Source organism: Ranitomeya variabilis, chromosome 7, assembly GCF_051348905.1.
Source record: "Ranitomeya variabilis isolate aRanVar5 chromosome 7, aRanVar5.hap1, whole genome shotgun sequence".
Classification (NCBI taxonomy): Eukaryota; Metazoa; Chordata; class Amphibia; order Anura; family Dendrobatidae; genus Ranitomeya; species Ranitomeya variabilis.
In genome coordinates, this window is record NC_135238.1 from 140,193,363 (window position 1) to 140,219,699 (window position 26,337).

Sequence of the window (26,337 nt, forward strand, 5' to 3'; positions counted from 1 at the left end):
GGCAGGAACAAATGAAGGATATTTTTGGGCCAGTAGATGGCGTTATGGCTGGTGGTAGCAGCACTAATAATGTGGAATTTCAGGGTCTAACTCAGGATTTGATTAATTTGCATAAAAAATTGACAAAAACGTGGTGGAACATGACTAGCTTGTTGGAATATAAGAAATTAGGACTGGTCCCACGGGGCCTCAGAGTACAAATATTCCCTGCTTGGGAAGTAGAGCAGGAGTTTAAAACTACCTGGGAGAATGGCCTGCAGAGATGCTCATACATAATTATTGACATGTTAATAGATCAAGACAGGCTAGTGTTAACAAAAATAAAAGAGGACATTAACAAGAAAGAAAGGGAACTAGAGACCTTTGATAGTAAAACTCAAATAGAACCGTTCAAAATGCACCTCAAGGAAATAATTGACAAATACGAAAAGGACATAATTAGAGGAAAAAAGAATAAATTTCAGCGAGACAAACTGGACATGGAAAAACAAAGGATGTACAGGTGGACCCACCAGGGCAACAGGAGAACCTCCACTAAAATAGTAAATCAGGGGGAGGGCCCAACCAAAGACATAGTGGGACCTAGTGCAGGTAGTGATTTTTTATCAACAGACACAAGCGACAGGGAAAGCAGCATAGAAGGGGGCGAAGAAAACCTAAACACCCGAGCCAGGAAAAATCGCAATCTGAGACTATGGTCCCCGAGTTCGAAGAGAACTACGCGCCTCAACAGCCGGAAATGGTTCTAAACACCCATTGCCCCATGGCAGAAACAGGTAATGATACGAACAGGTTTAGGATTATTAACCTTTCAACATACCAGCTATCACAAATAGAAACTAATTTACTTACAAAGGGTCTGTCTTTTTCACCCATGATTGGTTTAGACAAATTTGAATTAACTAAAGATATTTACCTTTTCTGCAGACAGTTGACATTTAAAATGTTATACCATCAACCATCGCTAGTAGATGAGCTACCGGACCAGGACAGACAAACGTTTAGGGATCTACTAGACTTATTGTCCGAAAATGACGGGGACCAGGGAAGGAGACGTTTTAATGGCAGATTGCCATCACAGGCAACCCCCAAATTCTCAATGTTTCCAACTATACAGATATTCTTTGAGACCACGTGCAGAAATATTAAAAGACTCCAATTGGATAAACATGGCCAGAACAACCTCACGAAGGAGGAAAAATTAGCACTCTCAAAACTAAAAAACAATGATCTGATTGAAATCAAAGAATCAGACAAGGGTGGAAATATTGTGTTATGGCCTAAAGATATGTACCTTCAGGAAGCAAGACGCCAACTAGACAGTGCCCAATATTACCAAAAATTACCATCTGATCCAACATTAATATTCAAAAATCAATTGGACAAATTGATCACAGGAGCTTTTGCGACAGGCACGATAAACAAGAGAGAACGAGACTATTTGATTACAACCTACCCGGCTATACCAACATTTTACTTAGTGCCAAAAGTTCATAAATCCATTGATAGGCCACCAGGTAGGCCGATTATATCGGGGCTGGGGGGATTATATGAGAAACCATGCTCTTATCTCGACTTTTTCTTACAGCCGTTGGTGAAGTCCTTGGACTCTTATGTGCGAGATTCATCCCATCTTATAGAAATCTGTGAAAGTCTAGAAATTCCGGATAATGCTATTCTAGTGACTCTAGATGTGGAGGCGTTATACACGAATATTGGACACGATTTGGGTATGACAACAACTTCCTACTTTCTAGGTAAACAATCTACAGGGGACAGGGCACATGATACCTTCATCCTGAAATTGCTCAAATTTGTTCTGGAAAAAAACTACTTTGTGTTTGACAGGGAGTTCTACAAACAAACCTCAGGCACAGCTATGGGGGCCAAATGTGCGCCCTCATACGCCAACCTCTTTTTGGGATGGTGGGAGGAGACACATGTACAAAGATTGGAGGAGTATTCTATACATGTGGCAAAATGGCTACGGTATATAGACGACATAGTCATAGTCTGGTCAGGGACAACTGAAGATCTGAGTAAATTCATAGAGGGGCTCAACAACAATGAGTGGAACATTAAACTGACATCGTGTTTTTCCACTATATCTGTTGAATTTTTAGATCTACAACTGAAGATCGACCACAACCGGATCATTACCACTTTGTATCGAAAACGGACAGCAACCAACAACCTTCTCCATTTCGACAGTTTCCACCCAATGCACCTAAAAAGAGGCATCCCAAAAGGACAATTCCTCAGACTGAGGAGGAATTGCAGCCGCACAGAGGACTTTTTGGAGGAATCTCGCCATTTAACCAACAGATTTCGCGAACAGGGGTACCCTCGTAGAACCATCTCAAAGGCATTCGAGTCATCAAGAGAGAGGACAAGAGAAGAGGCCCTAAGATCATGGGTAAGATCAAGCTCAAATGTAGTAAATCTAATCACTAGATTCAACAACCAGTGGAGTGATATATATCGCATCCTTAATGCAAACTGGGGCATTTTAAGAAGTGAAACAAAACTAAGACCTTTTATAGGGGATCGACCTAAAATAGTGGCAAGGAGGGCGAAAAATCTAAAAGACTATTTGTCTAATAGCCACTATAGACGCCCAACCACTAAATTAAGAACTGGTCACCCCAACAAAGGATCTTATCCTTGTGGGAGCTGTTCTATTTGTCCAAAGATGATTGCTAGTAGGGGAATTACAATTAGACACTTGCCCACACAGGTACAATCAAAAACGTACTTTAATTGTCGTTCACGTAATGCTGTCTATGCATTGTTCTGTGGCTGTGATAAAATGTACGTTGGACAGACAACACAAGAGATACGACGCAGAACACAACAACACCTGTCCAACATCGCCACCGCTAGATCTGATAAATCAAAAGGAAAAACGTTAACATCAGTGGCAGCTCATTTTTTGGAAGCCCATGCGGGTCTGGGAGATTCCCTCAAAGTCATGGGCCTAGAGGCGGTAAATACCAACATAAGGGGTGGCAATGCAACAGAGGAGCTTTTGCGTCGAGAAGCTAGATGGATATATGAACTAGACAGCCTAGCACCCAATGGTCTCAATGAGGAGCTGTTATACTCTGGCTTCTATAAAAAGAAATGATTTGAATGGCCCCTCTTTGTTTGACCATAGGCAATTAAGGTTAACCTTTTTATATATATTATATTTGTACTGCATTTATATGCTCTCTGTAAAAATTTAAAACAACCAAAAACTTTCCTTTTTTTCTTTCCTTTTTGTCCCCCTTGCTTTTTTATTTTTCCATTTTTAGCAGACATCTATCAAATAGGCCCTATGGAACATAAAAGACTTCGGAACTTCAGCCACCTATGATGAAGATCTGGGGAGAAACCTTGAAAAAAAGAAACCTTTTTTTTTTTATATACAAGGGTACAATTTAGCCACTTAGCCTGGGACTTTAACCTTTACAACTGTAAGATGACCAGAGGTTTGACCACATGTGTTTTTGTTCTAAAATGGACTTCAAGTCCATATGCGGTATACAAATATCATAATTTTTGGTATATAGTTGTTTGGTAAAAAACAATGATGTGGGATACAGAATTATAGCGCAACAGCACTTATAAATGAGTAATATGGTATCGCAAGGTCATAAAAACAAGTCTTTGGCGCTCAAGCACAATGTTTTAAAAATGCTGTAACCCAGGCATGCGGCTTTATGGGCTATATAAAATAATAGGTATGCATATTTGTTTTCTTAATACTACCACTAAACGCTATTGCACAAGTGCATACAGGCAAATAGGTAAATAATCAGCACGCAGGCGCAACCACCAGCACGCACAAGCGAGGGTTGGGATGTATTATCCTCCCGGACTCACGCGCACTTGCGCATATCAAAGGGAGAGAGAGGGAGAGAAAAAACAGTGTGCACAAATGCGCAAATGCGTAGCAAGAACATGACCCTGGACCTACACTTCCGGGTCAGACAGTAACACGCGGACGCCGACGCCGTCACCCGCTTCTCACACCTGTGAAAGGTAAACAAGATTGTTACAGTATAAAAAGACATAAATCCACACTTGGGGTACACTCACCTTGAGGAAGACACCCGTGTGTGTCGGAACGCGTGGGCTTCTGAAAAACTCCATCTGACTGCACAGCCGCTGTGAGGGACCAGGGGGCGACCGCAGAGGACTGGTTAGGGTGAAGTATATAACTTTCTCCTACTTGACAATTGAACCCTCATATGGGTTTCTAAGATCTATATTGACATTGTTTCATGTATGGGCATCTCTGGAGGTCTAACAATGGGTGCACACAAATGCACCGGTATACATCATCGGCAGATATAGTTTGAGATTGCTACATGATTCATGTTTGCCCCTGTTAAGGAAAGTGTTTGAAACTATATGATATAACTCCCTTATACTAAGGTCGCCAACTTAAAGGTCCTGTTTACTGTAATTTATGTTTAACTATAGATATGCAGCATGTGCAGTACTATTAATTAAATTTTGTGCAGCAGCTTTGTTAATGATAGACAACATTTCTGTATAACTAGGTGTATTCTGCACAAACTATAAGAATATTTGGAGCTATTTACTCTTGGGAGTAATTTTAAATGATTTTAAATGTGTGTAGTACCTTTATGTGGAAATAAACTTTTGTAATTTAGACAACAACTTTGACTGGTGGAGTTCCTACTTTTTTGAGCATGTGCTTTTTTCTTCAAAATTAGAATATGTACTATACATGCTTGGTGGTGAACCCACACTATTTATTACACTATTATTAGATGGTGCCCACTTACAAAATTGTGTTTACATATGCAGCATCAATAGTATAGGCGGAAACCCACAGCGGAAACCGCGGAACAAACCGCGATAAATCTGCAGGGATAACCGCAGCGGTTTTGCCCTGCAGATTTATCAAATCCGCTGCGGAGAACCCGCAGAGGTCACCCGCAAAGTGTGAACATGGCCTAACAAATACTCGGAGACCACCCGAGCATGCTTGAAAATCTTGAGTAACGAGTATACTCACTCATCACTAGTGCCTACAAAAAGTGTAGCTAGGGTTTTGCTTCAGGGGGGCAAAACTTCTCAGTGGGCCCCTAACCAGGTAACCCTGATTACAACTCGGTGACGCACCCTAATAGTGGAGGAGGACCTCAGCAGATGACAGCGATGTTGCTGAAAATAATCTATATGCAAAGGCCAACATGGATATTACTGCCATATGGTCAGTGGTAGATACCAATCCTACAGAACATATAAGAGATCACAGCACAGTTATAGATGGAGACATACCGCTGACGTTCTTTCTGATGGAATCGTTCACATTTCACGTCTTTTCCATCTGGCCCAGGCTGACATGACAACTTCTTTCAGCCACGACTCGGCTGCAGAGAATACAACAAAGACACATTTCACTTCTCACATTCCAGACCCATCACCATCTATTCCCAACCTGCACAAACTCCTCATCCTGCTGATATCCCAATACTGAGCCGCTGCTGCCCTATGTGACCCTATTACTGCACCTGATACCCCAATACTGAGCCGCTGCTGCTGTATGTGTCCCTATTACTGCACCTGCTGTGTGGTTCTCTGTGCCTTCCAAATTCTAAAACACCCCTCTATAATATAGTGCAAGATCCCTAGAAAACAGTGCCCATATTTTGCCCCCTAGAAAGTAATAATGCCCTGTGTGCCCCTTTGATAGTCACAGTAACCTGAGTTCCCCTATAACAATAAGTGCCCATTTATATTTAATAATGTCCTGAGTCTCCCCCCTGTACAGCTCCCCTATACACAGTATGTTCTCTTATACACAGTATAATGACCCTTCACTGTATAGTACAACCCACACAGTATACTGACCTCTTAGTAGCCCCCAAACTGTTTGATGGCTCCAACACTGTATGATGACCCCCTCACTGTAATCTCCACACTGTATGATGGACCCCAGATAGCCTCCATATAGTATAATGCACCAGATAGTCCTCAATATAGTATAATGCACTCCACATAGGCCTACTCTATATTGTATAATGCACCCCCATAGGCAGACTCTATAGCATAAGGCAGCCCCCATAGGCACACTCTATATCACAAGGCAGCACCGATAGGCAGACTCTGTAGTATAAGGAAGCCCCAATAGACAGACTCTGTAGTATAAGGCAGCCCTCCATAGGCAGACTCTGTAGTATAAGGCAGCCCCATAGGCAGACCCCGTAGTATAAGGCAGCCCCCATAGGCAGACTCTGTAGTATAAGGCAGCACCCCATATGCAGAACTTGTAGTATAAGGAAGCCCCCCTCACACACCTCTCTTCTTCCTGGTTCCTCTGCTGCTCTGAGCTCCCGCTCATCTCCAGACTGCGGGTGCCAGGTAGTGACGTCACCGTGATCCCTGTCAGTGCTGTCACAGTCAGCGTCAGTGACATCAGACGCTGACAGGGGAATTATGGGAGAAGGAGCGTAGCGATCCTTCTCTCATCAATGAGGTGAGCTGTATCGGCACCTAGCCAATACAGCTGAACCTGCGATGACAGGCGAGGGCCCACTGCTGTAACCGGCCCCCCTGCCTGCTCAGGGATCCCATAGTGACTGGTGGTAGAGCAGGGAGATCGATTCTCCATGCTCTGCCACAGAATGTAACTGTATCAGCGCACTGTGCACATGCTGATACAGTTACAGTAGCATAGCTCCGGGTGGGCCCCCTCAGAGCATGGAGCTCAGGGCGATGGCCCCCTTTGCTGCCCCGGTAGCTATGCTACTGGTGCCTACACACATGTCTCTAGACAACCCTGTGAGCAATGTCTCTGTCATGCAGCTGTACTGCAGTACAGTGCAACCTCAACCAGGGGGAGCTTGGTAGGGAAGCCAGACTGCACACACAGGGCAACTGAACAGACGCCACCTAATGGCGAGAGCGAGGTCAGGAAAGCCAAGTCAGAGCACAAGACAGCACAATAGTACAAAAGGATTTTAGACAGAATGGACAGTCAGGACATAGCAAGGGATCAGTAAACCAGGACGGGCAAAATACGGTACAATAGGGACAAACTGAAACGGAGAGGAAAAGCCAAGCCAGGAGGTCAGAACCAGAGAGTCAAGCAGAACTACAGACAAACAAAGAGACACTGGGAAAGGGCAGGCAGGGGGAGATAACAAACACAGGACAAATCAAGGGCTTCCAGAATCAGGTTCACATGCCAAAGACAGAGCTATAGCTGACACCACCCTCAGGATACCTGGGAGCTAAATAGCAAACCCGAGCCCAGAATGAGGCAGAGCAAAGTTAACCCTTGACATGATCCACCCAGAGAAAGAGCAGACAGGACTAAACTCTGGAATGGATCATGACAGTCTCCTTGTAAAAACCATAAAAATCAGTGCTAAATAAAAAGGCTCACATCTCTGGAATAGTATAGCAGATTAAAAAAACAGCATAATTGGGGAGCAGCAAGAAAAAGATCAAAAACTGGTCACAATAGTCTTAGTGATAGGTCCTATTTAAGGTGGAAAACAAAATCAGCTCCTGGTGGCCTTTATACAAAACTATATGGAATCTGATGGTACAACCGATCCTAATGGTATTTTATTGTGTTATATTAACTCTGAACTCTTTTAAAGAAATCAGTCGTGCCTAAATGAATGATTCTACTTTCCTCCAGGTGGGACAGTAAAGGTCTACATTCTGCTGGATGAGAAGGATGGACCAATTCTATAGACAGAGGGAACTGATCTGCTGGTGTATAGCTGCACCCTTGCAAGGCACCATATGTAGTACACTCCTATGAAGGACATTACTTATGGAAAGCATGACTCATTACTTTAATAAGAATTATGCTATGCCATGTATAATATTTATAAGTACTTTATTATATAAAAAAAGTAGTCTTAAAAGGGAACCTGTCACCAGAAAAACATCATCAATTATTAGTTATTAGCATTACTACCCTGCTCAATACCCACACTTATCCAAACGCTGCAGGAAGAAATTAACCTTTATTCCTCCTGGCAGTGTTCTGGTTTCAGTCAGTTATGGGGGCAGTGAAGGTTCAGTAACCGCAGGTGTAACCGCACACATGTCCCTGACTGACACTGGCAATTCATTAGGGCCGGCTGACAGTCAGGGGTGGGGGCGCAGTTACAGCCACTCATCTGTATACTCATCGCTGTGAATGAACCAGAACCAGTGCCGTCCCGTGACTGAAACCAGAATGCTGCCGGGGGAAATAAAATTTATTTTCTCCCTGCAGCTTTCAGCGAAGTGCGGGCACCAGCCAGGTTAATAATGCTATTATTAACCCCATATCTGCAGGTTAATAGCGTTTTTTCCTGGTGACAAGTTTTCTTTAATACTTATATAAAGTTACTTGGCCATAAATTAAGAAAATAACTCACTTTTTACTGTTTTCAGCTTTTTAGATGTATATCGTGTATACAATTTATGTCCGGTGGCATGCATATTCATTACTCATGCACACCTTCTACTCTAGTCAGTAGTACATATACTAATACAGAAATGCACTATGTTTTCTGATGCAAGGTATCGAATGCTGAGATAGGGGGTGTGAAGGATATTAAGCAGCACACTTTCACTAGGTCAGGAAACCTTCAGAGTTTACAACAGTAAGATATCAAGACTTCTTTTGACAAGTTGTCTCAAGTCCTAGGAGAACAAATTACCACATTCCCCATTATATCTCATTATCAGCATATGTGGACCAATAAGGGACCCAGCATTTATGTGAAATCCACCTGTGCTCAGAAATGGGAACACTTAAAGCTGCTGCACTGTAGACTATTCGCTCAATGCTTTCCCTGAGTGATGTTTTTCTCCTGGTGAAATTCCTCTCTATGACCTCGATGGTGTGTCACAATTTTCCATCTGTGTTTGCCCATATGTTCTGCATCCAATATCCCCCAATTTAACAAATTGCATGAAATGCTTCACTTTTCCCACAAACATAAAAATGTTGTTTTTGTTAGTCTCATAAAAAGCAACGTATAAGGAATCGGCCATTGTTTGACTGCAATAAATATAGCATACGTTTCTAATGTGCTGTAGGAAGAGAGACATACACGTCTGTATATTTAATCCCTTATATTCGTGAACTCAAAGCGTATGCTGACAGCTCAACGTATGGATCACATTACAGTTAGGATTCCAACGTGTTTTCATTTATCGCAGCAGAACGCTAAATTAGTCATTAAAGAGTGGCATTGCCAAAAGTTGGTGGTTTTAGGATTCATAGCTGGTTTATGGCTAGTGAAATGAAAACGTTTATAGAACTCTTAAATGTATATGTATTCCAGCAGAGTGATGGATGTGCCCCGGGATGCACATTCAGATAGAAAGTTCGTGCTACACCCAGTTCAATCTCACCCGCAAAGGCCTGAAATGACTTGGAGCAGTGTGCGTGAGTGGAGTTTTATAAGCTCTTCGGCTCTGATAAATGACGCCCGGAATGTTGTGATTTTCCTGCAGTCATTACAGATCCCTGGTGTCATATATGTTAAGGCTCCACTTAACTTTGGAATCTTTGGTTGCCAATCTTCGATCAACGGAATGAAGAAAAAAAGGAAAAAAAAGCTGAAAAATAGATTCATTAAAAAAATGGCAAAAAGTGGTGAAAACACCCAAACTTTTCCTTATAATGGCACTTCATCAAGGGTATGAAATATGTTCTTCAAGTTTTGTGTTTTACAATTGTTTCCAGCTCTTACCACGGAAATGTTTCATGAGAACTTGGGTCTATTTTAGATTATTACAGTTAGAGTAAGCATGAGAGGGCTCTTTGTATGGAGGAGCAGCTGTACAATCGCCTGGAAATTGCAAGAAATGTTTTCTGAGGTTCCAAACATCAGCTACGAAGGTCTATCACCCTATCCTAATGCATGGATTGAACCTGCACAGGTTCTACCTCCCTCCATATCGTTGGCAAATGGTAAAGATGACAGATGAAAGGGAAGTCTGCTAAAGAGAATGGGAAGAAGGTTGACCATGAACAGCTGGTGACTCCGGTTTCTTATGTGGAGATGGGGACTATCCTCGTTATTATGCTATGGGGCTTCTCCTGACGCACTTTAGTAGTAGGCTGATTCAACCCCTTTATTGCACTAGGGTCAACTGAATCTCATTCTTCTCACTAGATTTTATTCACAACATGATTGTCTTATGTATATTTCCTTTGTGTTTTCCAGTTTGTATTATTTTTTTATATCTTTAAAAGTATTTATGGAGCACCCCCATAGGGCAGTGGGGTACTCGGTACCGGGTCCCTTCGGTTCTCGATGGGGATGTCATGGTGGCTGACCCGGTTCATGGCCCTAGGGGCGTCCATTTGTAAAATGGGGGAAAGGTCTTTATAGGGATAATGTTTGTGACGCCACCTGTGGTATTCGGTCGGGGTGACCAACGCTGCTGTGAGGGGTCCGCTGGGGTGATATTATGGCAGCTAAATGGTATACCTTCCTACAGGTGAAGTGTATCCCCAGGGCTTCCCAGAGTGTAGGTGGTGATGGTAGATGATGTAAGGCGCAGTGAATAACGAGGACACAAGGTTGAAGTCTCTTTACCTTTACTGAAGGCTTCAGCATCCACAGTCCAGAGTACAGACCACAGGGCAGGCAGAGTCCGGACGGTCTGAAGGCAAATCCAGAGTCCCCTTATCCAGGTGGAATTCAATAGTCTTCCTCTAGCGCCTGGGTCTTGTAGTACCTCCCTGCTGAGCTTCTCAGTAAGGTCCTCACAACTATTGCAGATGTTATGTCTCTTTCTCTCTGTCCCCCTGATGGATAGGATAGGACAAACCTGTATGACTGATGGCCTGAGGCTTTTTACAGGGACTCTATCACACCCCGGCCCCCACAAGTTGCCACCGTGCCTCCTGGGCATAAGGTCGGGCAGCTTACGTGGAATTAACTGTCCTGCCAGTCTCTGAAGTAAAGCGTAGAGATCCTTACTCCCTGGGTGTTCTGACTACCGGATTCCTGCCTTTTACAGGGCAGAACTCCTTTTGGTTTCTTCTCCTCTTTGCTATGACTTCGTTTTTCACTCACTACAAGACAATTCCCTTCTTAGGATGCTGCCGCACGTGGGGTAGGCGCAGCTCCGTGGACCCTCGTCCTCCTCAGACTGCAGTCTGGATCTGACTCCCACTTGCTCCAGCCAGCTTCTGCCTAACTTCCTCTCCAGACTAACAGTTTTACCTAATTGTGAGGAGTGCCCTAATAGATAGAAGCATAGCTCCCCCTGGCAGCCTGGAGTGTGAAGTGTGTTGTGTGGTTTGTGATACCTGGTAAAGAGATCTCCTTTATTGCATTCAGACGTAACATCACTCCCCCTGGTGGAAGAATAACATTACTGCAATGACCAGGACTCTGGGGCGATGCATTTACACCATAAAATACCCCAAATGTCAGTATTTTGCTCTATAGTGCTACACAGACATCTTAATTTTCATGTCAAAGAAGTAAAGTTAGGCTGGCATCACATCAGTGCATTTGAATGTCCACATATGGACCACAATGGCCGGACAGACTGCAGGTCTCCTGTCCCAAACATACAACTTCATAGACACATAGGTATTCTCTCCTAATGGAGCGTTCAAATGTAATGCAAGTTCCAATCGAGAGACCTACAGTTCGTCCTAGCATTGCAGCCCACGTATGGACTGTGAAATATGCTTGTGGGAACCCGGCCATAGTCAGCATGTCCAAGCAAAGGAAAATACATGGGAAGGTGCAAATCTGCTGTGGCTGCCATCTAAGCGTTAAGGGTGCTTTCACATTGTGATAAGGCATTTGTTTGGTGGCCCTGTCATCCAAGCCCCCTTAAATGGGATTGAACATATGTGCCAATGGGGCCATAGACTATAATTATGCCAGCGGAGTGAAATTGTGCTCTGTTGTGTGGAGCGCCCCCGTGGGCAAGGGGTACTCGGTATCGGGTCCTTCGGTTCTCAAGGGGGATGTCACGGTGGCTGACCTGGTCCGTGGCCCTTGGGACGTCCGTGAAAAAGGGGAAAGGTCTTTAAAGGGGAAATGTTCGTGATGCCACCTGTGGTATTTGGTCAGGGTGACTGACGCTGCTTTAAGGGGTCCGCTGGGGTGAAGTTATGGCAGCTAGATGGTATACCTTCCCACAGGTGAAGTGTATCCCCAGGGCTTCCCAGTGTGTAGATGGTGGATGGTGTGAGGTGCAGTGAAGAACGAGGACACAAGGTTGCAGTCTCTTTACCTTTACTGAAGGCTTCAGCATCCACAGGCCAGAGCACCAGACCAGGGCAGGCAGAGTCTGGCCGGTTTGGAGGCAAATCCAGAGTCCCCTTATCCAGGTAGAAATCAGTAGCCTTTCTCTTGCACCGTGTGTTGTAGTACCTTACTGCTAAGCTTCTCATAAGGTCCTCACAACTGTTGAAGATGTTCAGATGTTATGTCTTTCTCTCTGTCCCCCAGATGGATAGAACAAACTCGTATGACCGGTGGTTTGAGGCTTTTTACAGGGACTCTATCATGCCCCAGCCTCTCGTTAGGGCCACCTTGCCTCCTGGGTATAGGGCGGGCAGATAACGTGAAATTAGCTGTCCTGCCAGTCTCTGGAGCAAGGCATAAAGGACTGTTCCTCCCTTGGTGTTCTGGCTACCGGGATCTTGCGCCTCAGAAGGAGGCAGCCTGTGCAGGGCAGAACTCCTCTGATATCCACTCCTTTACTACGACTTCTTCACCCTCTCTACAATACAGTTCTCCTTCAGTGTCTCTTTCTAGAAGCTGCCGCACTCAGGGCAGGAACAGCTCTGTGTTCTTCTGTCTCGACTTCTGACAGGATCCCACCCCTGTCAGGGACCAACTACCTGAGCGAAGCTCAGCCAGCAACTGCCTCACTTCCTATCCAGGCAACTAGTTTTACCTAAGTGTGAGGAGTGCCCTAATAAATAGGAGCATAGCTCCCCCTGGTGGCCTGGAGTTCAAAATGTGTTGTATGTTTGTGATACCTGGATTCAGTTGTCTTTCATTGCCTCCAAACATAACATCACTCCCCCTAGAGGAGAATGATATTACTGCAATGACTAGGACCCTGGGGCGCTGCATGTGCATCATTCTGCAGTGTGTATGCCTATTGTAGGCGGACGCTCAGACATGGTAGAATGCTCTGACTGTCCGCCTCCAATAGGCATATACACCTGAAAACGATGCATGTTAGAAGGCACGTTCACACTGCCCGCACCACTATAGTCTATGACCCTTTGGCACATATGTTCGAATCCCATTTTGTGGAAGGGTTCAGACATACCGTATTTTTCCGACTATAAGACGCACCTTTTTTCCTCCAAATTTGGGAGGAAAGTGTGGGTGCGTCTTATAGTACGGATATAGCATGTGAGGAGGGGGGCAGCAGCGAGTGGGATTGCAATGATATCCCACTTCAGGATGTCCCCGCTGCCGGAATCAGCTGCTGGGAAAACCACATGGCCCAGCTGATTAAGTGCAGTGAATATTCATTAGCGGCTCCCCGCCCACCGATCAGCTGAGTGGTGAGCGGGGAGCAGCAAATGAATACTGCACTTAAGCAGCGACACACAGTTTCCCCAGCACTGATTCTGGGGAGAATCTGTGTGTCCAGGGGAGGAGGCAGCAGCAGCAGGGGCCAGGAGATCGCTGCATACCTGCCTGTGCTGGACGCTGAGCTGTCTGTGGTGCACAAGGAGGACCTGTGTGATGTCAGAAGTGGGCGGGCTGGAGCATCACATGGCAGCTCAGAGCCCTCCCTCTTCTGACATCATCATAGGTCCTTCAGACTCCCACCTAGAATCTGCAGCTTCCTCTTATGTCCTGCACGTGTGCTGTGGAAAGGCAACAAGAGAGAGGGCTCTGTGTGTGCAGCCATGGGATGCTCCAGCTTTTACCTCACCACAGGCTGGCTCCCACAATTAAGAGGTTAGTCTTTACAAAACACAATAAAGCACTCTGCCACTCCTTTGGTGAACTATAACTCCCAGCATGTCATAGGATCTGCAGGACATGCTGGGAGTTATAGTTCTCCCATGGGATTTTAAAGCAGCACTCCAGTGTTATTTTGCAGTGCTGGAGTGGTGCTTTCACTATAAGCCCTGTGCCCCCATTCTTATACTCACCCTCCAGTGTCTTCTTATAGTACTTTACAGACACCACACTGGTCCCGCAGCTTCCAACATAATAACGTACTATTATATATAATAACACCACATATAATAGTATGTTATTTATGTTATTAAATATTTTACCACATTTTTTTTGCTTCAAATATTTTTTTCCCTATTTTACACCTTTAAAACCTGGGTGTGCCTTATAGTCCGGTGCGTCCTATAGTCCGAAAAATACGGTAATCCCAGCCAGGGACATCAAGCAGGTTGTTGAACGCAATGTGAAAGCACCCTTACAGAAACATAGAGCAGCATTTTTCAGAGGTGAGGAACACTATGACATGGTAGATTTTTATTTCTCAGTATTTTTACCACAGAGACCAGGTAAAATGGAAACATTTGCATCTCTTCAGTGTTTTAGATCCACTATTAGTTTGGATTACTAATACAAAATACTGACCAAATACTGCAGTGTAAGGGTGGTCGTAGACAGAACTCTTGTAAACTATGATCACTTCATATATAAGATTTAGTTTTGCTGTATCTGTATCATATCCGTGGGGCCTGAGTCTGCTGTCATATGCCAGAAAATGTCCTATTGGCAAATACTTGAGTGCAGCTGTTCATGAGGCCCGTACCTGGGTCTTTCCTGTCACGTAGAGGCTCCCAAGACTCTCCTACCCATTATTCAGTGAAAAGTAGACAACATGTGTCCGTGTGCTGTACATTTTGTTCACAGATCCATTGACATAAATGGGTGATTGGAGCTGTAAATCAGCTCTAAAGTAGACATGTCCCTGTCGCCAAAAAAAGAATATATAACCATGGCCATAGACAATAATGGGTACATGTTTTATTGGTGAAAATAAAGAAAGAACACAAATGGGAATATCAGGTGTGAAAGAGGCCTCAATTGTTTTCCACACAGCTGACTAATAAGCTACATCTCAGTCTTAGTATTAAAACTGTGTTCACATAGTGCTGATTTAAAGCCGTTTTTATCTCACATTTTTGTTTTTGCCAAAGCAGGAATAAATATTAAAGATTAATCATCATTTTTATTTTATTTCATAAATTAATAGTACCCATGAAAACATTGTAATAAATCTTATCAGAGAAATCTGCTTCTTTCTCCCTTTGGACTGATCATTCATTCTCAATTCATGGGTAAAATCTGTATTCAGTGAAGAAAATGTTTTCATTGTTGAGATGGGAGATGGTGTTAAAATACCATGGAGAGGGGATGGGGAGGAGGAGCTGGAGGTAATCACACATTCTGCTGCAAGTTCTCCAGAAGTAGTTACACGTCTCCATAAAAGGTTATAAGCACCAACTGTCATCTCTTACATTTGTCTTACTGGAGACAGAATCTAACTGGGAATTGAGAATTTGGAGAATGCATGATCAGTTCGAGCAGAGGAAGAAGTAGATTTCTTTGATACGACATATTACTAAGTTGCTTATTTTCATGTGTACTATTGATTTATGAAATAACAATACATGACTACTTTTTAAAGAGAAAAGTTATAGGGAAAAAAGGCTTAAATATACTATATTTTGCATCTACAGTACATAACTGCATTTTTGGTAGTAATAATACAAAAAAATAACCAAGCAACAACTGCAGAAAACTGCAACGTGTGAGCACAGCCTAAGTTTTCCATTATAAGGAAGCTTTGAGAAACATATATTAAGTTAAAAATGTTCCTATATGAAAATTACAAATCATTTTGATGTGGATTGCTGTGCCAGAGAAGCACTTTTTGTAGACATAGTCATGTACTGAATGCTCAGCTCCCTCAGAATACACATGTCATTACACCCTCCATTATATCCATGTAGGTTGGGAAGCCCTGGCCACCCATGTATACCAATATACAGGAAAAATCCTTCTGTTTGGTTAAACATTATTCTTTCACGGGTTGTAATCCTACCATCGCTGCATTTAGTCCAATCAAATGTAATTGTACGTTCAGCAGAATGAAACCACATGTGAATCACGATGGAAAACATGGCAGCTCTCACACAAAAAGACTGACGGCCTTGTGCTTTCGCCAGCTCATTGGCAAGATGTAAGCTGGGTATTTGGTGAGTGAGTTTTATATCTCCAGTTAGAGAAATCCTGTGTTGAAGTGGTAATTCCCCTCAATCACACCCGGCTTTCCTTTCCTCCCTCTCCTCTATGAAGGTTATGTCCACCACACTGCTGAAAATCTTCTGGACTTTCTCCAAGCAGGTTCTAATGAAGTATAATGATGTTTAAGATGGCTGCTCCAGACTGTTACTACAACCTTCAAAATAATATTCCACTTTACAAAATTAATGTTTACACTGAAGCCTATGGCTTATTTATTTCATATTATCATGATTGCAGCTTATGTTATGGAAAATATGTGTCAGTTTCCTTTACAATTTTTCAAAATTAGATTCTGCTCCCATCTGCATTGTGGCTTCCATTTACAAAAGAACACCAGGGGCTGACATATCATTGAATCAAACTGTGCGGCTGCATAGGTACCCAAGAGGTAAGGGGTCCATTTTTGCCTCCAAAATAAGTGGTTTTGTGCATTGCGATGAGATATTGGACTGCAAAAGGGCCCATATACTGTTCAGACATAGAGGCCCGCTTCTGTGTCCACCAGTGAAGAAGCCACAACTCTATCATAGATACATACCATAACTGAGGCCAGTGGCACCTGACAGAACCAACTAACTTACCGTATATATTCGATTATAAGCCGACCAGAGTATAAGCCAAGGCACCTAATTTTGCCACGGAAAACTGGGTAAGCTTATTGACTCGAGTATAAGCCAGGTATGCATTGTCCCTTATCCCTATCCTGCTATGCGTGGCTCCAAAAGTCCTGTCCTGGCATGTGGCTCCCCCATTTTGTCCTGGTATGTGGCTCCCCCATTCTGTCCTGCTATGTGTGACTCCCCCCCATCCTGTCCTGCTTTGCGTGGCTCTCCCCCGTCCTGTCCTGGTATGTGTAGCTCCCCTGTTTTGTCCTGGTATGTGTGGTTCCCCCATCCTGTCCTGCTATTTGTGGCTCCCCCTGTCCTGTCCTGGTATGTGGCTCCCCTCGTACTGTCCTGGTATGTGTGGCTCCCCCATCCTGTCCTGGTATGTGTGGCACACCCATCCTGTCCTGTCCTGTCCTGGTATGTGGCTCCCCTCGTACTGTACTGGTATGTGTGGCTCCCCCATCCTGTCCTGGTATGTGTGGCACCCCCATCCTGTCCTGTCATGTGGCTCTCCTCGTACTGTCCTGGTATGTGTGGCTCCCCCATCCTGTCCTGGTATGTGTGGCTCCTGCCCGTCCTGTCCTGGTATGTGTGGCTCCCCCTGTTGTATGCATGGCTCCCCCGGTCCTGCATGGTTCACCCCCCATCCCTTAGTTGTATGCATGGCTCACACACCCCTGTCCTACTCACCCTCCTTGCTTTGTTGCTGCATCTCTATTGTCCTGGGGTGGCAGCTCTCCTGTGCTGAGTGGTCACGTGGTACTGCTCATTAAGGTAATGAATATGTGCACCACACCTATGGGAGTGGAGACGCGTGCTTATTCATTACGTTAATGAGCAGGTCCACGTGACCGCTCAGCACAGGAAGAGTCGCCGGCGCCAGGACGGAGATGCAGGGACGGAGATGCAGTGACAGGTGAGTATGATGTCTTCTGTTAGCCGGTTCCTGCCGCTGCTCCACCGCTCCCCCTCCCCCGTCGGCTTTCTGGACAATTATACGTAAGTGAAAACACCGTGTGCACAGTCACTATATGGTGCATAGACTAGGTTCCCAGACCATCAATACAAATAAAAAAAGAAGTCTAGCACTCATATTCAGCAAACGTGGAATAGATTTATTTGTAGCACTTGAAACGTTTCAGTCCAAAGGGACTTTCATCAGTCACTACAGTATCATAAGAAAATAAAGAAACAAAAAATGAAGTACAACCAGTACAAAAATAACCAAGGTATATACAGGATAACATACAGTAACATATAAACAATAAATTGACATACAACGTTCGCTTGAGGCAAGAGGTCAAAATGGAATATCATACTAGAATAAGATATAAAGGCAGTAGGTTGAACCGCAAATATCTACCCCCTGTGTCAAAGAAAGTGAGACAATAAGTGATGCCCTCACTGATGCCCTCCTGGTTACCCATGATGTTAGGGATTTATATACCTCCATTCCCCATATCGAAGCATCAATTCCACACGCCGCCTATTAGAGAACACAAACATGGACACGGATCAGATATCACTCTGTACTGACCTCTTGAAATTGGTTCTCACTAGGGTTGAGCGAAACGGGTCGTTCATTTTCATAAGTCGCCGACTTTTGGCAAAGTCGGCGTCTCATGAAACCCGACCCGATCCCTGTGTGGGGTCGGCCATGTGGTACGCGATCTTGGCGCCAAAGTCGCGTTTCGTATGACGCGATTAGCGCCATTTTTTCAGCCAATGAATGAGCGTGGGCAGAGTGATGACATAGGTGTTAGGGGAGTGAACGCCTATCGTCATGTTAGCGCTTGTGCGCAGTAGCGATTTGGAATGTGCAAATCGAAATTTTCTGTTCTGGGACGGAGGGGGGAGAGAGAGAGAGAGAGAGAGAGAGATTAAAAAAAATAAATAAATAAAATTATCTTCACTGGGTTTCGTGTTTCGGCCGAAACCCGACTTTTCACTGTGGTCGGCCAATTTCACTCGACTCGACTTTTAAGACAGTCGGGTTTCACAAAACCCGACTCGACCCTAAAAAACTGAAGGTCGCTCAACCCTAGTTCTCACGTCTAATTTTTTTCTCTTCCAAGAGACATTCTATCTACAGGTAAGAGGGATCGCGATGGGCTCGCACGCAGCACCTCCGTATGCTAATGCATACATGATAGACTTTGAAGAAAGTATCATCAATAAGAACCCTCTCTTCCAGGCTAATGTCGTCCTATGGAAGAGATACATTGATTGTAGATTGTGAGCCTTCGCGGGCAGGGTCCTCACTCCTCCTGTACCAGTTATGACTTGTATTGTTTAAGATTATTGTACTTGTTTTTATTATGTATACCCCTCCTCACTTGTAAAGCGCCATGGAATAAATGGCGCTATAACAATAAATAATAATAATAATAATAATAATAATAATAATGACGTGTTCTGTATATGGCACGGTCCCACTGAAACTCTCCACTCTTTCTTTGAAACACTCAATGTCTCTTGGCCAGGCATCAGCTTCACTATTAGTCACAGTCCTGAGAGGATGAACTTCCTTGATACACTGGTGATCAAAAATCCTGAGGGCCTCTTGAGCACTGATCTGTACTCTAAGAGTACGGACCGGAACAGCCTACTGCATTTCGAAAGTCTCCACCCCCCCTCCACTAAGAAATCTATACCCAGGGCACAGTACCAAAGAGTCCAGCGGATTGTATCCGACATGTCTGTCAGGGAGTCACAAATACGTGAAATGACGCACAAATTTGAAGCAAGAGGCTACCCCCTCCCCCTTCTAGAGGACTCTAAAACCACACCAAACAAACCTAAGAGTGACACCTCTAAACGGATTCCATTCGTACATGCCTTCCACCCCTCGGTATACAAAATACATAAAGCCATATGGAAAAATTGGTCAATTCTCGCCACTGCTCACCCTGAAGTCCCTGAATTCAAACAACCGTTTTTACCATGCTTTAAACGAGCTCCCAGTCTAAGGGACACTTTTGTGAAAGCCGATATAGGCCCTAGCACGGTAACAAGGCAACATTTTCTCCACAAACCTAGAAAAGGGACTTTTCCATGTCTTCATTGTGCGCAGTGTAACAATGTTTTCAAAGGTGACAAAATTACACACCCATATTCCGGCAAAGAATTTGAAATTTGTGGTTACTTCACATGCAGTTCCACATATGTAGTCTATGTTATTAAATGCCCTTGTGGCCTACTGTATGTAGGAGATACATCACAATCCATCCGTGATAGAGTGTCTAAACACAAATCAACCATTCGTTGCAAAAACCTTCTCTTACCGATACCCCATCACTTTATCTCCATGGGACATAACATTTCCCAACTGAAATTCTTAATCTTGGAACATGTACCACCCCCACGTAGAGGTGGGAACAGAATCCTGACCCTCAAGAAGCGTGAGGCATTTTGGATTCATTCATTAGGCACATTGTCACCAAAAGGTCTGAATAGAGAGTACGAACTATCTGCTTTTACCTAATATAATACCATAGTGGTCATTGTATATATGTAATAATTGTGATATGTTCAATTCTCTAATATATGTCTCTGCTTCTTTTAGAGTCGTCTCTATTGAACCGATCGGATGGGCACGCTAAAATACTTCACCTACCATCTTGCCACCCTTCCGTTGATTTAGCACTACCTGGAGACACCTCTTCATAATGTACTCTAGACACCATTAATGCCATAAGACATATGCAACTATATCACGGACCCACTAAGTGTCTGATACCATACTTTTTCCTTGTTATAGGTACTCAGATTTCACCTTCTATCATACTCAGTATATTCGTCTCAATTTAGACACTGTTACACAGATAAAACAGCGTTCAATTATTTATTTATTTATTTTTCCCAACGCCACATCACATTCTGTTTAGCGGCACCGCCCCCTAATTACCCGGCTCCTGCCTCCTATACTATTTATACACAGACAGATCCACACTCCCCAGACTTGCGGTGGATTCCGTGTCTGGAGGCCGTGCCTCGCTTTCTCCTGTTACCATCATCCTCAGGTAATATGTTTCACGGACATTTGGCACATTTTTACTGGAGCGCCCCATATCCTTAGGTTTGACAATAGTCTGAATCCCCTTTCTTTTTTTTTTTTCCCCAGATTGCAGGTGTTTTACTTTATAGGTGGTCATCGCCCCACCATACTAGCACTCTGCCTAAGTTATATTACTCCTATCCTTTGTGCCCTATAGTGTGGCGGCGTCTTTGTGAGTATTTTAGTCATACCCTTGGTTTTTCATCCTCTCCAGGATATCCTTTATAAGCATTCTTTACAAACATTCTTTTCGTTTCCTGTTTATTTACGTTAGGTACATTGATTGGGTACTGTTTCTTTCCCCATGAACACAGCCCTACTGGCTATCATTAGCACGGTACGTTCCCCATTGTGTGGGCTCTTATGGTCACTTATTGTCTCACTTTCTTTGACACGGGGGGTAGATATTTGCGGTTCAACCTACTGCCTTTATATCTTATTCTAGTATGATATTCCATTTTGACCTCTTGCCTCAAGCGAACGCTGTATGTCAATTTATTGTTTATATGTTACTGTATGTTATCCTGTATATACCTTGGTTATTTTTGTACTGGTTGTACTTCATTTTTTGTTTCTTTATTTTCTTATGATACTGTAGTGACTGATGAAAGTCCCTTTGGACTGAAACGTTTCAAGTGCTACAAATAAATCTATTCCACGTTTGCTGAAGATGAGTGCTAGACTCCTTTTTTGATTTGGCTTTCTGGCAATGACTTGTGTATAAGCTGAGGGGGGCGCTTTCAGCACAAAAAAAGTGCTGAAAATCTCGGCTTATACATGAGTATATACGGTATATAATAAGGTCCATCAGATTGTACAGAGATGTACATCTTGAATCTGGCAAAGAGGCTTCTACAATGTGAACAGAAGCTAAAGCTAGCCATACATAACAGTCAACCGAACTATTGTTTGACTGACAGCTATCTCTTCCGACTGTACCATACACATGAACGCTCGGCAAAGTCTGTTTTATCTCTGGGAAAGCTATTACCAGAATCATCTGTTAGCGGCTTAACTCCGATATAATCTGTAGGGAGACAATTAGGAGGCTGCTGTACACATTTTGGGATTGCTCACATGAGCTTACACATCAGACAAGTGCTATCTGATTTTTTTTAATCATATAGCACTCGGACCATTGTTGTTCAATGACGCAGTGCTGATGTATGATTTTTTTCACTGCCAGAATCTGTCAGTGAAAAAAATCACAGTATGCTGCAATATAATAATAATTTTATTTCTATAGCGCCAACATATTCCGCAGCACTTTACATTTTACAGGGGACTTGTACATACAATAGACATTACAGCATAACAATAAACACATAGATCAAAACAGATACCTATCTGTGCGATATCACTTTGAAATGGGATGCCACTCACCCACTCAAGTCTACGGATGCAAGGAAAACATTGGACTGCACTTGGATGAAATTTTGGTCTCCATCTTCTCCTCACAGTGTGCTTTGATTCTCTCAACCATGAGAATCAGATCACACTATGCTGACACTTGGCTCAAACTCTGATCAGAGTGTCATTGGAATAATCCTCCCGATTCTTTCGGCTGACATAATTTACAGCCGTCTGACCGTAGCCTTAAAGGGAATCTGTCAACAGATTTTTGCCAGATTTTTGCCGCTTAACTCGAGAACAGCATAATATTGAGATAGAGATCATGACTCGAGCAATGTGTCACTTACTTGGCTGCTTAGTGTACTTTTCATAAAGTCACAGCTTTATCAGCAGGAGATTATCACTAGAGGACTAGTAAACCTGCTGTCAGGTAGCCAATCATATTCATGAGCTCTGTATAACCCTGCCCCTGTCACTCATTGGCATTTTTCTGTGTACACTGTGCATGGTCAGAAAGCTGCTAATCAGTGGTGTGAGCAAGGTTACAGTTGTGTGAAAAAGTGTTTGCACCCTTTCGGGTTTCCTCTTCTTTTGCATATTTGTCACACTTAAATCTATCAGTCTGGAAAAGATTATAAAAGTCATATCTAAAGCTTTAGAACTCCAACGAACCACAGTGAGAGCCATTATCCACAAATTGCAAAAACTTGGAACAGTGGTGAACCTTCGCATGACTGACCAACAAAGCAAAATTACCCCAAGAGCGCAGGGGCGACTCATCCAAGAAGTCGCAAAAGACCCCACAACAACATCCAAAGAACTGCAGGCCTCACTTGCCCCAGTTAAGATCAGTGTTCACGATTCCACCATACAAAAGAAACTGGGCAAAAATGGCCTGCATGGCAGAGTTCCAAGATGAAAACCACTGCTGAGCAATAAGAACAAAGGCTTTTCTCAGTTTTGCCAGAAAACATCTTGATGATCCCCAAGACTTTCGGAAAAATCCTCTGTGGACAGATGAGACAAAAGTTGAACTATTTGGAAGGTGTATATCCCATTACATCTGGTGGTGAAGTAACACATCATTTCAGAAAGGGAACATCATACAACTGTAAATATGGTGGTAGTATGATGTTCTGGGGCTGTTTTGCTGCTTCAGAACCTTGGTGATGCGCTGTGGTTAATGGCACCATGAATTCTACCAAAAAAACCTGAAGGAGAATGTCTGGCCATCTGTTCGTGACCTCAAGCTGAAGCGCACTTGGGTTATGCAGCAGGAGAATGATCCAAAGCGTACCAGCAAGTCCACCTCTGAATGGCTTAAGAAAAACAAAATTAGGACTTTGCAGTGGCCTAGTCAAAGTTCTGACCTTAATCCAATTGAGATGTTGTGGCCTGACCTTAAAAAGGCGGTTCATGCTCAGAAACCCTCCAATGTGGCTGAATTACAACAATTCTGCAAAGATGAGTAGGCCAAAGTTACTCCAGAGTGTTGCAAAAGACTCATTGCCAGTTATCGCAAATGCCAGATTGCAGTTGTGGCTGCTGAGGGCGACCCAGCCAGTTATTAGGATTAGGGGGCAATCACTTTTTAACACAGGACCCTGTAGGTTTGGATTTCTTTTCCCCTTATTAATAAAGATCTTCATTTAGAAACTGCATTTTGTGATTACCTGTGTTATCTTTGTCTAATATTTAAATTTGTTTGGTGATCAGAAACATTTAAGTGTGACAAACATGCAAAAGAATAGGAAATCAGGAAGGGGCAAACTTCACACAAGTGTATATAGAGCTCAGCATTCATACAACTGATAGATCTGCAGCAGATAAAACAGTGATTTTATCAAAATGACAGCAAGCAGCCCAGTAAGTGATACGTCACAGGAATCAGGATATCTGCCCCTACATGATGATGCTTTCAGATAGGTTAGCAAAATCCTGTTGACAGCTACCCTTTAATGGTCGCTGATCTCAGCCTATATATCCACATTCCAGCATATGTAATGTGTATGGGAGCCTTTAGCTAATCAAATCATGCTATCATTTCATCACCTGTTTTTAGTTGAAAAGATAAAAATTCTTGTAAATTTGGAAAACTAGTATTGGAGAGCTCGCATAGCAGACTAAGACATATATAACAGCTATTCTTTTTTGTGCGGTCTTATTGTGACTGGGTGGGCAGCAGTATGGTTAGCCGACCACAACATCTGTGCACAAATACTTATGTTTTCCTGTGGTCTTATGCCAAATGTTCACTGGTCTTTAATTTAAGCATTCTTTCTTCATTTAGATATGAGGTCACAACCCAAAGACAAGGAGGCACAGCATGGTGGTAGCAAATTGTAACAGTTGGGTTTCAGCCTGAAATGTTACAATGTTGGAGACAAATTTAAAGGGATTTTTAGTTTTCAGGAAAGTTGTGTCACACGTGCCTATGAAGCTGTGAGTTTGGGTGAGAAAACACGTGGCTGTATGGCATCACAGTCTGTACTTGGACACAGATGTGTGAGTCTGGATATAAGCCTCCTTCAGATGGACACATGCACGTTCTATCTATGTTTTTCACAGACTGATCACGTACCCATTACAGTCAATGCTCATCTTCACATAACTGGATTGATTATCCGAAAAAAAATAAATACATTCTCATTCTTGATCTAATTCACGGATCTAAATTGCACATTCGAATGGGTCAGTGATAAAAAGAGGACAGCACACCCTGCCATCCTTGTGCAATCCGTGTGCAGTCTGTTTTTTACAGTTTAATGGTTGGAGAACTTTGAAATATTTTTATACAAGTAAACAAAGGCTGAACAGATGGTAAAAAACACACAAAATTGGATCCAACACACTGAAAAAAAAAACGTGATAGCACCGTACCCTGTTAATAAATGATCACTGGGTGTGCCACGTGTCAGACTGCCACTAATCTGATGTGTTGAAATTTCCAGCCTAGAGCCTTGACATGTTTTACCTTGTCAGTCATCATTAGGGGTATAAGGCTAGAAGCCCCAATGACACCTTACAAAGCGGAAAAAAAAATTACGTAAGACTGAAAAGTATGATATATTCCTTCATGTATTGTATCACTGACTCGGCCAGATAAATTAGTCCACGCAAAGAATGTGGATCCACACTAGAAAGTTAAAATATAATCTTTAATAGAAATTCTCTATAAGTACTAGCAATTAGACAAAATTTGCTACACCAGAGGTGTATTTAGGTTTTCTGATACCTTGACACCCGTCCCCTGAAGAAGCCAACGCGAAACGCACATTGGGGCTGTGTGTGCAGTGTTACAGGATTCCTGTGCTGCTGTTATAAGTTTTCAATATTATGATTTTTTATGGAGCATTCTTCTACTAGTATTGCGGTGACACAGCTGCATGGGCCTCAATGATGTTTTTCCTGCTTAAACTTGATGCACTGTTACTTTATTTTATTTATGGCTTTGATTGTTTGGCTCTTACTATGCTGCTTCGTCCCCCCAGGAAGAAGCATGAGCGAAACGTGCGTCGGGGTACAGGGAGACGGCGTGCCACTCGGCGTCCATACTATCAGCAGCGCGGATTCAGGTTATATGTACCTTGCTTCATTTACCATCTTGTACTGTTACCTGGAGATATGTCTATCGGGACATACAGTACCTTCTTTGGAGAGCTGGGTGCCATGGTCTGCATATGTAACTGAGCATTGTTGTAAGTGCAGCCATTAGTGTGCAATTGTGCACACAAATCTATGTGCAATGAAGCACAGGGGTGCAATATATTGGTATTCAGGCCAGAGTCTTTAATGTGCAGTTGGGTACATGTAGCTAACAAGTCTGTGAGGCAGAAAGAGATGTGGCTTTTTATAATAGCTACAAATGTATCTATGCACTAGCACCTTATAAGCCTTGGCGCTATGTGAGCAGTCTGGACGTTTCCACACATTATACATTTTGCTTTGAATATAATCACTGTTACAGGGTATTAATAAAGAAAAGGTTTACCTTAGTGTGACAGGGAGTGATTTTAACCCCTGAGACACCAGTATGTGTGGTGATGTCCAGACTGCG

The 26,337-nt window shown here is 43.3% G+C and overlaps 2 protein-coding genes and 1 long non-coding RNA gene across 7 annotated transcripts in view; 2 read left to right on the forward strand and 1 right to left on the reverse strand.

The window, feature by feature from the left end:
- The window catches only part of PARD3B (par-3 family cell polarity regulator beta), a 2,038,921-nt gene that overhangs the window by 113,406 nt on the left and 1,899,178 nt on the right, over positions 1–26,337 (reverse strand). The window lies entirely within an intron of this gene.
- Positions 695–20,450, forward strand: LOC143785095 (uncharacterized). Its single transcript, XM_077273767.1, has 5 exons — positions 695–1,730; positions 2,124–2,416; positions 9,766–9,949; positions 19,354–19,721; positions 20,436–20,450. The coding sequence occupies exons 1-5, from the start codon at positions 695–697 to the stop codon at positions 20,448–20,450; spliced, it is 1,896 nt and encodes a 631-aa protein (XP_077129882.1).
- LOC143784123 (uncharacterized) lies at positions 20,742–21,602 on the forward strand. The gene is made up of 3 exons (XR_013217714.1): positions 20,742–21,099; positions 21,202–21,264; positions 21,526–21,602. It is a non-coding gene; the product is annotated as an uncharacterized LOC143784123 (long non-coding RNA).